At 36.9% G+C, this 15,824-nt stretch overlaps 1 protein-coding gene across 13 annotated transcripts in view; it reads left to right on the forward strand.

Annotated features, from left to right (window-relative positions):
• Positions 1-15,824, forward strand: part of INPP4B (inositol polyphosphate-4-phosphatase type II B) — a 428,243-nt gene that overhangs the window by 311,288 nt on the left and 101,131 nt on the right. For 5 of the 13 annotated variants that reach the window (XM_065836255.2, XM_071808036.1, XM_071808038.1 and 2 more), the window contains one exon: positions 6,679-8,068. The exons of 3 other annotated variants lie outside the window; for them this stretch is intronic. In XM_065836255.2, the coding sequence (XP_065692327.2) occupies positions 6,679-6,853 (175 nt within the window). In that variant the 3' untranslated portion in view covers positions 6,854-8,068. Of the gene's footprint in view, positions 1-6,678; positions 8,070-8,104; positions 13,389-15,824 lie in introns of those variants that run through there. 5 more of the 13 variants (XM_065836253.2, XM_071808034.1, XM_071808033.1 and 2 more) reach the window with 4 other exon arrangements.

The following is a 15,824-nucleotide window of genomic DNA, read 5'->3' on the forward strand; positions in this document are numbered from 1 at the left end:
GTGGCCTCTGGTTGGCAAGCTCTTTTGGCAGATAGGAGGACACAGGCACATAATGTGAACTTGGTTTTGTTGTTCAGCTGCAGTGGGGGGCAGCTGCTACAGGTGAGTTTAAAGCGCTCATGTAGGTATCTTAAAAGCAGCAGTGAGGAAAATGGTTGTGATTTCGAACTGGAATGTGTTGTTTATTTTTATTATTATATTGCCACTGTATGGATTTTGTAAATGCTACTATTTTACCCCATAGTTACTCTTTAATGTCAGGGGAAAAAACATTCTTGCAGGTGTTCTGTATCAGTCACAAAGGAAAATATTAGTTCTACTGCAATCAGCAGAGATTTCTGAGGTGCTGAAACTAATGCTGATGGAGATGTTTATTGTCAAATAGCATATGGTTTACACATATTAGATATAAAGCTTGAAGCTGTACTTTCATGTCTTCTTCAGAGTTAATGATATGTTAAAAGTAAACATGGACAAACAGTAGGGTTTTTACTCTTTGGTGAGCCAGCAGTTTTGGGACAGAAAGTACCAAGCTGGACATCTTTCTATTTTTCAGATCTATCTAAAATACTGTCTAAAGAAACTAAAAAACCTAGTGTTTAATATTTCAGCATTTTCGTTCTGACTTCCTCCAGTGCGGACCAATGTTGAAACAAAAATCGCATTCATAAACAAGAAGTCAAAATATTTGTCTTAGACTCTCCACCTTACTGGGCTGAAACTGTCAGGTATGGTCTGATGTCATAAGCTGACCTCAGTTCACCTATACTGTACTTTCAGGGAATTTGTTATATGGCAAACAATAATTGAGCTCTAGCTGTACTCTCTAATTTTGGTAAATACCAAAATACTTCACTTGGGAACTATTTTTGTTGTTACTAGACTGCTATGTGAATGAACGAACGGTGCTCTGATGTTTCATCATTGCACACTAGCAAATCATAGATAAGCACATGCTGCACTTTTTTTTTTTTTGTAAGTATGGGTATTTTCTTAAATTTTGTTTCAGAATTAACTTAATGCCTTCCTCTTAATCTAAAAGAGGACATATAAGCAGAGAATAAATTGTGAATACACGTTTCAAATGTAGGAATCCACATTGTCACTTCAGGAAGAAGGATGCTGCAGAGCAGGGTTGGAGGGAGATGTTTCTGCAGCCCAGAACAGGAGTGAGTTGTGCTGTTTTATTGGCTGTGATTGTAGGATGTGCCTCTCTTTCACTTGACCTAGGAAATTCAATAATAGCTAAACTGATAAAACTTAGTGGGAAATTTGGGCATTTATAATTAGTTTGACTTTAATGAGAACATGTATATAGTAGAGGGAAAGACAGTAACTGTGAAGACTGAATTTTAAGTTGACCATTCCTTCCAAAGTATCCATGTCTGCGATTGCATAAAATAATAGGGTTTTCCTGGATGTGGTTGTGTGCACAGAAAGCGTCTTCCTGTCTCTTATTAAGTATTCCTGCAAGAACAGTGTGTTGATTAATCGGTTCCTCATTACTGAACCATGGTGACCTGTGACCACAGCTGAGCCTCCAGCACCCTGCTGTTTCTGGCCAGTTTTCTCAAAATTGAATCTCACTCTGTACAGACAGAGGACCCATAGTAACACTGCTATTGTTTTAAGCACAAAAATCCCAAATTGCTGTTTTTTGGGAATATTAACTGTTTTTCAAGGTCTAGGTGTCATGTCATTATGGTTACATCATGAATCTGCTGCTTGGTCAAACTTAGTGGACAAGCCTGATGTTATATGATGTGCTTTCCCTTTTACTTTCTAAATAATGACATTGGAAAATTAACGTGTTATAACCAAACAGGGGAGAGAAGGGAGGAGTAGGGAAACAGAGGATGATGACAAAAGTAAAAAGAACAGTTGTGGTACAAAAGGTAAAACAAAAAGGGAGGAGGTTAGTAAGACAATTTGATAAACATATTAGATTGTTTGTATTGTTGGTGTATGTTTAAATAGCAGCTGTCTCCAGATCACTGACTGAATTAATCAGTATTCTTAGATATGAGACCACTCTTCAATTTCAGTAGTACCAATTCTTTGTTTTGAATCAAAATAGAGCAGCAAAAATGGATTTCTAGTATCTTTTATTTAATATGATCTAGATTTGAGGAAATTTGTAAGTTATTGACAACAGTATGCATCAGAAAAAATAATTATTGTCAAGGTCACTGATACAGAAAATTTCTCTGGTTCCCTTCCTATACCTTCCATTTTGAAAAAAATGCAGAAACATTTTTTGAGTTTTTTTGCAAATTGTTGGAAGCTTCATTGTATCAACAACATAAAGGACTGTTGCCCAGTATTCCCTTATGTTTTTTTTCTGAGTTCTGTTCTGATTCAGCAATCCTACAGGACTGGGCTGAGATATTTATTTCCTTCTCAATCACATTTTATTTTTCCAGATGTTGTGTTGCAGCATCTTGGTAATGGCCAGGAGATGTTCGCAAGGATCTCATCTTTCCCTTTTGAAAAAGTTAGGGCTACTTTCTAGAACTGTAGTGCTGTGTGTTAAAACAGTTGCTTTTTCTCTGGAGCATTTCAGTTAATCATAGTAATATGTATAATGTAGAAATTAATCTGCTTTCACTCTAAAAAGCAGACAGTATTCTGTTTAAAATATTTGAGAGGGCTGAAGAGAAGCTGAGAAGCTGAAGCAGAGAAGGTGCTTCTTAAAAGATCTGGATTGTGATAGTCTTAAATTAAAAAAAAAAAACAAAAACACAACAGGTAAGCAGGCAAAATTGTGTAAGATCAAGAGCTGTTAGCAATCCCTTCTATTTGAAGAGGCATCTTTGCTGCTGTTGTTGGAAGGGATTAAAGAGAAACATCTCACTTTTGCCATTTCTCTGTGTCAGCACTGGAGTTTGACAAAAAAAAAAACCGGAAGGCCCGGAAACTGCTTGCTTGAGTCTGTTTGCAAAAAAGGAAAATTTCCCCAAAGTGCATGTGATATAAGGCACGAATTCAGGCTGAAGTAACTGCTAGCACATGAGATCCTTGTGTTGCTAGAAAGCTGCCTATCTGTACTACCTGAAGCACTGCTTTAGGATAATTTAGCATTTCCAGTAATGTTAATAGCTGGAGCTAGAAAAGTTCTAACAAGAGAAGCATATATCCCAAAGTGTTAAGATGTGTCTCCTCCAGAATCTTGTACAGGGCTGGCTGAGCAGTGTGACTGATAATCAACAGGTAGAATGCACCCTCGTACGTGTTGCTTGACTTTATAAGGACTCTTGTGAGGCATCCTCTTCCCTCATGCCATTTTCATTATCTCTGCTCCACTGCTTAGAGGTTCAAGCAATTTATCATCTGAATTAAAAGGCAATAGCAAATACCTGCTGTTTTGCCTTTGTCTCATGTGATAGGCATGCTGCATTATCCCAATAGGAGTTTGAGATGATAAAACATCAAGTGAGATAGAAGGCAGACTGAAATGGTTATATCCTCCTTAAACTTACAACACCCTTGGCTGTTATGATGTATTTGTGCTCTGTTATAAGCCTCAAGTGAACAGTTTGAAAGTAAACGAATAAAAACATACTATAGGATAGAGAGCTGTTCGTGACTGTGTTACGGATTTAGAAACTTTCACTATTCCTATTAAAATTGTGTGTGTGAGAGAAATACAAACTTACTGGATATTTTAAGAGTTGTTGTCTTTGCCCTTTGGTGTGAGTGCAGAGCTCTTAGAGTATGGTTTGTGATAGAGCATCCAAAGCTAAGGCTATACGTCACACCATAATAAGGTCAGATACCGCTCTGTTCTAACTGAACTGAGTGTCAGTCAGAAGCCAAATAAATCCAGCTGACATGGCACCAGCTGGATTCATGCTGTTTGCAGTAAAACTTATACAGGTTTTGATGAGCCAGGGGAAGCAGAGTTGTCACACTGCTGACAGCTGAGTGTAGGGCCTCGCTTTGTTTAACTAGGTACATTAGTCACTGTGGAGAACACTTTAAGACGTGTTAGAAGACATTGTCACTGCAGTGCATTGAAAAGTATTAGCAGAGCTTAGCAAGGCAGCTGGCCGTGATCAAATATTCCTCTTAAATTAAAAGCATGTTTAGGTATTCTGCTCAGCCTGTTCTTAGGTAGCTAATAATGGAGCTGGATCCTCTTGTTCTATTTTGAGGATGTCTTATTGAATCATGTATGGAGTGATGTGACTAATTTGTGGAACAGAAGTCCCTGTGCATCAGCTGTTCACTGTGGTTTTCCTGGGGGTAAGATAGTACTTTTAATGTTGAAAGACACTGATCATTCTTTTCAGCATATCAAAGAACAAATGTACTGTAGGCTTTTCTATTGAAAAAAAATAGTAAAACAAATGGCTTTAATCTGTATTTCCATCATTACATCTACATAAAACTCACCGGTGCTAATGGGACTTGTAGCAACATAGATAAAAGACAGTCACACTGTCAATGAGATACGGAGCAAAACAAAATAGGGCACACCACAGAAGTAGGAGGGTTCATCCCTGTAGGGGCAGCCCACAAGCATGTCACTCAGCCTGCTTGGAGTAAACTGTTGGTGTGCAAAGCTGCGGCTCTCCAGAGTGAAGTACCTGACAGCGGCTAATGCCTGCTGCACACACTTGCTGAACACCAAACTTAGTTGCTGCCCAGGTGGATCTTTTCAGAAAGGTGCACATGCGAAGTCTGGGATGGAAGACACCCATCAGGACAGTGCAGAAGCACCCATGGCTTTGGGACTGGGAAGGAACAGGAGGGACTCATGGCTGTGCTAGAACTCTCAATTGTAGGCATCACGGGGGTAAGCTGAAACCAGCAGGTTCACCTCAAATCATAGAAAAGGAGTGAGGGAACAGTGCAAAAGGGTTGAAGAGGCAGAATTGTGGGATTCTGTGGAGATTAAGAAAGGAAAAGGAAAAATAGCAAGTAATGTGTTTTCTAAAGTATGCAGAAATATATGGTAAAGGACAACATTAACAAAGGGCAATACAGTCTTCACAACTGATAACATTGCCATTGTGAACAGGAGGAGAATGATGTTCTAGAGGTAGGCCCTGAGACAAAGGTGTTTAATGAGTGGTCCAATACAGAACAGAGAATTACTTATTTCTATGTAAGCCACAGTGTTGACGAAGCCAGCATAACATACAGTTAGCTTTGTTCCTTGACAGTTTATGAGAGTATTTTGTCAAAAATAGTGTTTGCATTCTATCCATGGACACTTCAGAAGTGTAGACCAAAAACAGCAGGCACACTGGCACCAGTAATTGCTTTGACCTAGGTTCAGATATTAGGGATTTTAATTTTTATCTTTAATTTTGCTGTTTAAAATAGTATGGATCGTCTTTATTAGTGTAACATACAGATTAATGTTCAAAGAAAGAAATTAAAAATTTATTTTGAAAGGCTTCTTTAAAAGGAAAATTGTGCAAGGAATGGTTTTGGTCAGCCCCAGGATCCCACCTAAATGCAGTTCTTGCCCCTCTCTTGCTATCCAGCCTCAAGAAACTCAACATTGCCTTTTGACACACAGGTCAGAAAGCAGGTTGTCTGATAGATAAAGTGGATGCTGCTGTCTTTACTGGAGTGGCATTAGAGCTGTACTTTTCTCATTTTACCTGAGACTGTGTGATATTACCTTTGCTGCCCTAGTCTCTTTATGGTCTGCCAGCATTTTCATTCTTGAAACAACAGCGTACTTGGGACACGTGCTTCTGAAAAAGCACTGTGTTGTAATCTGCTATGTTTGGATGTTGAATCCACAGAGCAAAATGGAGAGTTATCTTTTTATTCTGGAATATTCATAGTAAATAGAAAAACAAAAATCTCATCAGTATTATCCAAAGGACAGAGTCCTGAGCATATGCAAATGAAAGTAAGTTCAGTGGGATTAAAGAGGTATAGTCAAAGTATCTACCTGCGGAGCAGCTATCAAGACTACAGTAGAATAGATAGACAATCATTTGAAGGTAGCCTTGCTGCTCTGGTAGGAAGGTGAGCACACAACTTAGAGCACTTGAGTAGAAGTTTGCTATAGGCAGGTAGTTCCTAGTTGACTGAACAAGGTACAAGGTAATTTTCTCACAGAAATGTAGGTGTGAGCCTTTAAATAAAAAGAACTGCTGTTGACTTCAAAACTGAATCACCAGCACTGATGAATTTTTGGATAAGTCAATTTACCAGCATTTAAAACTATTTCAGAATAGTTAATTCTTTAAAAAAGATAGCATGTGCCCTTTCTATTTCTGCCTATTTCATTATAGATAATGAAGCAGGACTGAAAAACGTGTGAACGTCATGGAGACACTGTTTTGTCAGTGTTGCATTGTGACATATTTGTGATCTCTTCTTTGCTGCTTTTTTTTTTATATCCTCTATTTTTTTTCTTTTCATTTCTGTTTGGTGTGTATGCTCATTTTACTCATAGTTAGCTCATCGCTTAAGTTATTTAATCTTGTGAATACTACTCTGAGGGACCTAGCAGTCTTAGTAATGTACTGGCCGCTGAGTCTTCATGCTTCCCATATTGATTGTAGAACACAATAAATATATTGCAAGCACTTAGCCATTTTGATGAAATAGATTTATGCTATATAGTTTCACTTTGTCAAAATAGCTACGTTGGCTTTCTTTGCTGTTTAAATACTCTTCTATTTGTTCCTAACTTCCCCTGTTTAACAGCAGACAAACCCAGGGAGCACTGAATGAATCGGATGATCCCGAAACAGGCTGTCTAACTGATAACAAGCCAACTTCTCGACACTTCTATCCTGTCGCCTTGCTGCTTGTCAGCTCACACTTGCTGGTTGTGTGGCTTATTTTAAGTCTCGCTTTGCTATTAGCCAAATATCAATAAACTTCATTCGTGTTCCTTTCTTTTCTACAAACAGCAACAAACTAACTTTAGAAAAAGGAATTATGCTGTATTATTTCTACAATCTCAGACTCCAAGGATTCATCTTTAATATACAAATGTCTGAAATGTACTATGTTTTCATTATTTTTTTCTGAACTCTTAAGAAGTATACTATGCATTGAGTGAATTGATTTGCTCTTTCTGTTCATGGTAAAGCTTTCCCACTGTAATTAGCTCAAAGAAAGCCCACTTACAATGCTGTCGCTGTATACAAGAAGATGTGAAATCCTGAATGCTTGAATCCCTCTTTCCAGAGTCATTAGTCTGAAAAAAATTAAAAAAAAAAAAAAAAAGAGAAAAAAAATGCACAACACAAACTAACCCCTAGACAAATATTACAGGGTGGTGGTTTGTGAGATTTAACTTCCATTGTGTTACTTTCACGGTTATTAGCTAATGGGATCTTTTTTGTTTAACAAATGATTATTACTTTGCTACAACTAACCCTTTTCTGTCAACTAACTAAATGGAATAGAGTAAGTTCTGTTTTGTAATGAAATTAACCTGTTTGTAATTGTTGCTTTAGTTGCTTTTGCTTTCAAGACACTTTTCTATTCTTTTTAACTGAGTCCTGTTTATGTCTTGATGCACCACTTTGGCACTTGTGACTTTTGTACTGTATGTGAACAAACATCCTTCCTTTATAAAGCAGAGAGTTGGACTGGGCTGTTTGAAAAGCCATTCTTTCTGTTTTTCTTTTTTCATTGCAAAGCTGAACATGCAGGAAATGAAGCAGAGATGAAACTTTCCTTCACAAATCTCTAGGGCCAGACTTAATAAAATGCCTTATTCCTAGAATATCCATTTTTAGGGCAACGTGTACTCGCACATATATAGTAAACAATTTGAAAAAAGTATGAGAAAGTTTAAAAGGCAAATATATTTCTGGAATTAGAACAAAATGTATCATTAGAGTATTTACATTTTTTAAACTAAACTTTAAACCTCAAGGGCAAGTATATTAGGGGGAAAAAAAATCTTATCACCTATTTCTAGAGGGCAATAAATGTAACTGGGCCTGGCCTTGGATTTAATTTTGTAAGATGTATCATCACTTGTGGAAAACAAAAATGTAGAGTTGAATCTTTGTTATTTTTACTTCAACTGTTGCTGAAACTCTGCAATGAACAAATAAAGCATATTTATTTATTCTGTGTTTCATGAAGTTGTACTTTTTCCCCCTTTCACTAGAGAAGGATGCCGCATAGAGAATGTACTGAAGAATGTCAAATGCAGAAAGTATGCATTCAACATGATACAGCTGATGGCTTTCCCAAAGTACTACAGACCTCCAGAAGGGACATATGGAAAAGCTGACACCTAATTTAAACAAAAATGTAATCAGGAACTTATATCACTATGCTAATTAGTGCATATAAAAATGGCTCTCTATGACTTATTAATTGGGAATGTGTAACCAGTTGAGGTGTTATTTTTATCAGGTTTTATCATTTTACATTAAAAAAAACCTCCAGTTGTTATGAAATATCATGAAGAAGCAATGGACTGAATATTCTAAAAAACCAAATATATTCAACTTTTCTTGGTGAAATTGAAGCTTAATATGACTCATAAGCCAACTGGAATTAGTTTTTTGAGTAGTTTGACCAAAGATTAAAAAGGGAAATGTCATTTGCTATAGGAACACAGTTAGCAAACTGGAAGGTGGCATTCTGACTCTGAACCAAAAACTGAGATTTGATTCAAGGGGTCTCTTGCTATTGGAAATAGTGTTTTCTGGAACCAGCACAGCACCAAAGTCATGATCACTAATGTTTAAATCCTTCACAGAAGGGTTTATGAAAGATGTTAATCTTAATACCTGGGCTAAATATAATTTTGGTATTTACATGTAGCTTCTTTACATAAGCATGTTAACTTCTTAATATGTTTTTAGTGATTACAGTCTGCAATTTCAATTATTACATTCTGGTTCCTTGCAGTTAACTTGGCTGTATCATTCTTGGTTTTCTGTACCGACACCAAACACCACTTATTTCACTTTCACAAAAATCACATTGAAATCAGGGGGATTAATTCTTCAAGTGAGGTGACCTGAATTTGACCTGTCTTGTTCCTGTTTACTGTAAACCCTTAAAACTAAATTTTCTTCAGTGATTGGAAAAATGGGTTGTATATACAGGAGTTAATGTACCTTTAGGCTATAAAAATATGTATGTTTTTACAGAGCCTAAGATAAGTGTTATAATTATGAGTAACCTGCTGTATTAGGACTAGTTAGCCACTGCAGCTGATTTATATTGAATTTGTAAAGCTGTATGCAGACACACCAGGATGAAGTATCAGCTTTAAAAATGAATGTTAATCCTTCTGCCAGCTTGTGTTAGTCCTGAAATTTGTCTTGCAAATAACTTTTGTGTTTTCTAATTGTATCTATTTATTGCCTTCTCCTGCCTCTCAGAGAGAAACACAGTGTTAACACCAAGTGTTAACTGCTTACTGACCTTTATGTAATGCATTCATTTTGAGGAAAAAAAAAAAATCTCTAGAACAGAAGTGTGAGAATCTTACCCCAATGAAACTGCGCTGGGAATTTGGGCATCTGTAGGAAATTGTAATTGCCATGGATAAAGAAGTCAATGTTTGCTTGCTCCTATGGAAGTCCAAGAAATCTTGATGCACCGTAAGTTATAATTTGTTCTTTTTACTCCATTAGTGCCCATTGCTGGGTATAAATCCACAACTGTACTATTAAAAATACATATTTAAGAACCTGATCCTGCAAACTCTAATTGGGTAATTACATGAAAATTATCCATAATGTGAATAAAGTTAAACTGATCTTGTATATTTGCAAGACCAGGCTTTGGGGCATGTAGGAGAACATCAAGAAGGGATCCTTGTTCCAATGCTCATTGACTTCAGTGAAGTCACGAGTTCACCTATACAATATATTTACCTAACTAATTGGAACTTTTTTCCAAAGTAAATTAGGTAATTTAAATAGTATTTTTGTGCATTTGTTGTTTGTTTATATTAAATAATGTGCTATCATGAATGACTTCTCTGTTCTTCTGGAATGTATTACTCCAACAGCAGATGTCAGGAGCGTTGGTGTTGCATCATAGATAAGCTCAGGCAGATAAGAATATACTAGCATGGTTTGTTTTTTTTTTTTTTGCTGTCATGTACCAGTAGAAGTAGGCACTAGTCATTGGGTGGATAGATGTGTGCATTAATTTGGTTTTGGGTGTTTTACTGTTACGTAACTGAGCTGTACAAAACTTGTTTGTGACTTTATAGAACGCAAATCTTCCTAAGTAACATTTTGTTATGTCAGACTATCACAGTAGCTCTCACTATCTGCCACGTGTATTGTTAGCTCAAAGAGCTTACATGTACGGTTTAGAAATAGTGTTAAATTCCTCATGCACCTCTGAAAGAACTCCACAGATACACAGCAGAGAATGCTTGCCTTCCTATAGTAATTCTGAAACAATCTGTAAAAGTCTATGTGGGGATGATATTCACTCATGGGTACTGCAGGTTCCTGTAGTTCTTAGTCCCATAGGCATTCTGTCAGTTTCAAAATATGAAATTCTATCCATTTCCTTCTTATCAGGAAAATAGTCTCTCACTATATTATCCCTCAGCATTTTAATCCCACTTGTGTTCTAAGATGTTGTAGTGACTATCAAGTTACCTTGATATTTAAGATGTTTTCCACATTGAAGCCACATTTTTTGGAGCAGGGAAAAAAAAAAAAAAGGTGCTTAATTGTTGTCCTTTATGTTTTAAGAGCCACTCCCAGTATGTTATTGTGAAATTAAATATTCTATTATTTGTTACAGATAATTAAGGAAAAAAAAAACAATCTGTATGCTGTAGTGAAACTTCACTGGGCTTGGGCCATTACAGAAGAGTCGGCTGGGTTTTGTGCTAAATAAAGCCGAACTTTTTAATGCCAGTGTTTGATGGGAACATCTTTTTGTAGGTCACGAGACCCTTGTAAAACCCGCTGACCCGGTTCTGAGTGCCCTTGAAGAGCCTTATTGCTTCAGTACTGAAACAGGCTCAGATGTTTCCTTGTTTGGTGGCTGCCTGCTGTGCGCTCCTGCAGTCCACACAGGCAAAGGCCATGGCATCAAAACTGAGCTCTCTGCTCAGCATGGACTCATAACTAGTGGTTTTTCTGGTTTGCGTTTTGTGAGGAAATAGAGGACGTTTTGCTGCACATTGGCAGTTACGTTACTTGGAGTATATTCAGTCTTTGTAGAAACCGCTTTAAGCCCTGTACATTATTTGGATGACTAACAGGGGACTTAAATCATCCCTCAGGTCTTGCACATATTTTTGTAGTTCGCTGTGAATATCAGAGGGGTAAAGTTAAGCAAATAAATTTCTATGAGGAAGCTACAGCATTTGTTTTGCAAGGGATTAAGGGAAACACATTGATCTTGGTGGTGAATTCACGGAAAATCTGCTCTCTTAAAACTTTTGTAAGCTATAAAATAACCTGCTTTGAGAGGAGGGCAGTTCTCAAGGGCTAGAGTATGAACATTCAAAAATATATCTGGCATCTAAAGCCAAATCCTGTCTTATGGAAGATATTATTTGTAGAAATAAGATCTGCCTCAAGGAATCCTGAAGTAAGGGCTTCTAGCTTTGAATATTCGTACAATGCTTATATGGGGTTTTTTACCACAGACTAGTGTCTAAATAGAGAGCTAGCTTAAAATCCTAAAAAACATAAGGAAAGGAGAGTTACAGTAACTTTTTCTCAGAGATTATGTAATATGTTACAAAACTTAACATGCATAGGCCTGAAATTATTAAGCAGGAAGGTCTTTTTTTCTCAAGCCTTCTTGTGGGGAATTTAAAATATGTTCTAATTAATGTTTATACTTTGGCTTTTACAGAGCAATTAGGAAATGGAAATTTTTAATTGTTATCTGATTTTTGTCTATGTGAAGCTGTGCATTTTGATGGAATGCTAGCCGTGTATATGTTATATAGAACAAATAATTTAGGAGGACAGCTGAAACAAAATATTAACTGAGAAAGAGCCTTAGCTGACTCGGTTGCAATGTTAATTTTTGTATTGTCTGAATTTTGGCATTATGTAAGTGAAATAAGGAAATTAACAAACTTTCTAAATCAATCAATCCTGATGCAAATGCACTTGTTTGCAGTGAAATAAAGTGTAATGGTATTCTAAATCATGACTAGTCATTCAGGTATAAAGAAGTGCAACTTATTATTTTGAAGCCCACCATATAATATGCCTATGGTGAGCTTCAGAAAATAAGCTTATTTTTCTTTCTACTTTAAACACAAGTTCCAGGAAATTGTATGGTCTGCTTATTAAAAAAAAAAAAAGCTGAAAATCCACTGAACATCAGCTGGTATAATAAAGAAAGAAATCACATTTAAAACTATGCAGCAAAATTACTTCCGTGAATTAATGTATGTTATTAGTTAAGAGTCTTAAAGGTATATCGTGTCAGTTGGCTATTGTGTAAACTTGAAACCAGTAATATCTATATTTATGCTTTTTTATTGTAAAGAAATACACTGTGCAGGCAATGCCATGAGACATGAATTTGCATCTTGCTTTTCACTTATTTGTCTTAAAAGCAAATGTTTACAATCAAAGTACTTTAAAATAATTTGCTGTTCTTCAAAACACAAACCTAAATTATAAATTGCGTGGCTTAAAAAAAAACACCAAAAAACCCATAAAATTCCCAGACTTCAGTCTCTAGAACATTGTCTTTTTCCTTAATCATGCAACACATTGACTGTTGTGTTGCCAGAGCATTCAGTTTTACACTGAAGCACTCAAACATTTGTTTGCTCTTTCTCTCATAGCATCTACTGAATAAGTAATATAACAGCCATTTCAGCATGATACTCATGATCTGGGATTACAAGCTTGCTTTGGCTCAAATAAACATGAAACTTAATACTTAAGAATAAATAAAATAGAAGACACTTGTGAACCAATCTATCCGGTTTGTGTGCTGGCAGGGAGAAAGAGTTGTGGTAGAAAGCTGAGTGTGATAATAGGGCACTCTGGACCTGTGGGGTTTGTAGCGGTGAGATTTGGCCCATACTGCTCTTACTTAGATCTCTAATTACTGGAAGTGGTGTTTTGTACTCATCCCATGCATGCAAAGTAGTTTGGAAGTTTTCAGCACTTTTGTTTTCCTTATGATTACTCTGGCTTTAAAGTTTCTAAAATTCCAAGTTACTTTGGTACTTGTTTTCATTTTGTGTAGCTGTTCCTTGTGATGTTCCTGTCTCATGCTCTGAAGCACATGTATAAGAAGCATTAACAGGACTTCAGTCCATTTTGTGTGTGTGTGTTTGGAGAAATGAAGCACAACTATAGCAATTAAACTCTTTTTATATTTCAGGACTTCGCATTTTTGTTTCATTGCTGTCTGTAAGCCATGCCCATTGTACACTGTGTGTATATTTTTATTTAAATAAATGTGATGTTTATTTTTTATGTTTCTGACTTTTTTGTTTATTATTCATTTTTCATTTTCATTGTGATGGCATCACCCAGAGGGCAGATTGTGCGTGGTGCTGAGAGTGGGTTCCCAGCTAAAGGAGTCAGTGGAAGCCCATTCACGGGTCTCATCACTGCTTGGAGCAAGTATTTAAGAAAAGCTCTGATATGACAGTAAAAAGCCTGCAATGGCCATAAATTAATTGTTCATGTAGTTTCTGGTCTTACTACAACTTTCATCTCAGAACCAGGTGGGTCCTGCATTTTCTAATTAAAGACAAAACATTCACATACGCGTGGAAGCCTCTTTCACATAACTATTGATCTATAGAGAGTTATTCAGTGTAACAGAGGTGGCATCAACATCTTTCAGGATGAAGACTATTAAAAAGGCCACATGGTATGTTTGGGCTGGGATTTTGTCTTCATCATCCTAATGCAGAATTCTAGACCTTGGGAAATATGTAAGGCTTGCCTCTGTGCTTTTTTGGTTTTCAGCTATTGTTGATAACTAGATTTATTTTATGACCTGTCATCGCAGTAAAAGGTAAGTTCTCCACGATTGGTTGAAGTGTAGCAAACAGACATTCTTTTGGGAATATAATAAAATGTGGCTCACCTTCTGTATTATTAGTACTATGATTGTTGCATAATTTACTCTCTCTGTTTATATGTTAGTATGTTTAGTTGTTTTACTGTGATAAATTCAGTGAGATGTTAATTACCTGCAAGGTTCTTGATAACCTTTAGAAAGCACTAGGAACTAATGATTATTATGGTAATAAGTTATAAAGCTGTTAGCATTTAGCCTAGAAATTTTGCCTCTTACTAATAAAAGTGATGGTCTTAAAAAATACGTTGTCTCATTTTGCATGCTTACAGATTTTATCTTCTGTATCAACTGGGAACTACTTTTTTCTCATAACAATGTAAGAGAGAAAAGGAGGAAAAAAAACAACCTACAACTGTAATGAGATGATAAAGTAGGATGATAGTGGAAGTGCATTTTCATCAGCTCCCCTTCCAAAGTTACTTTAGGGCATTTTTAAGGAGAATTATGACCTAATGTTTTTGAACCATAATCTGAGGTGGTCTGCACCAGGCTGTCTGTTGTTGACATGGAGCATATATGTACAGAAATGCTGCTTCTGCTTGGCAAGTCAGTGGGAGCTCTGCTGTGTACTTACTGTTTGGTCTTGTGTGGATCTCAGCCTTCAGTAGGTCTGTGACAACTGTTGTTAACAGAATTAAGGGCAATAAGGTTCTAGATTCTAATGGGACTGTGTGCTGCTTGCTTTGCCCAAATAAACAGGCCCTATGCATTTCTGTGTAGGCTGTCCAAGTACAGTGCTAACCCAGTACATAAATGAGAAGTACACGTGCTCTGATACAGGAAAGATTTTTGGCATTGGAGAAGATGCAAACTAACTCTAAATAAACTGGCATAAGAAGCTGAAGAGTAGCTGAGGTTTTTTTTTAATATGTGTATATGTATGTATACACATGCATATTATATTTACACTTAAATATTTTTGATGTACTGTAGGGTAGGAAAAGGCAGTTAAATAAGATCAGTTAAAAAATAGAACATTTCTAGCAGATGAAAACAGTTTTGCTATTGGGATGTTGCACAAAGATAGATTGAGATGAACAAAGCTTTAGCAGGGCCTGTAGTCTGTCTGGTGGCATGTGTTGCCTCTAATGGTGAAAGTTATTTCTGGGCAAAAGAAAAAACAGAAGGAGAGAGAGAAAAGGAAAGGGAAGATGTTTCCCAGGCTCAGTCTGCTGTTCCTGTCAGGAGCCATAAGGGCTCAAGCCTTGGCTGGTTGTTCCTGCTGATAATGGTGTTGGCACAGTCCACAGCCGGCCTTGGTCGGGACAGTTCTGTCTGCTGACAGGTTGTCAGGCTTTGTGCATCTGTGTCTTTGAGTCTGCAGTGTAAACCAAAGGCTACAACCTGGAGGAAGGAAAGGGTGAATTATGTGCCGGTGGCAATCTGTTCCCCTAGGAGCATGCCCTAATGGTTCTGGGCAGGTGTAAGGCTGTGAGAATGACAGCATAAGAACAAGGGCAAGATACTGCCATGTTTTATCTTTCCCCAGCAAAGTGCATGTGGATATCCATTTTCCATGCAAGAATACTTTCTGATTGCTATAGCTTACAGGACAAAAGAGTTTAAACTGCTGACTTGAACAGAATTAGAACAACTGTCATCCACACAAGCACTGATTGCCACAGCAGAATTCGCCCCTGGGGTGATATCACTCCTTAGAGATTTTCTCTCAGTATTAATCTTAACGTATTTTGAAACAGAGGAAAGTTTAAAGTCTGATCCTAAAGTCATCATGCACAAGTGAAGGATCAGAAGTGGGGTACTTCAGGTGAGAAACTAACTCCAAGAACCCAGTTTTGAGAGAGGATTTGGAAGCATTC

Source organism: Patagioenas fasciata, chromosome 4, assembly GCF_037038585.1.
Source record: "Patagioenas fasciata isolate bPatFas1 chromosome 4, bPatFas1.hap1, whole genome shotgun sequence".
NCBI classification, from domain to species: Eukaryota; Metazoa; Chordata; class Aves; order Columbiformes; family Columbidae; genus Patagioenas; species Patagioenas fasciata.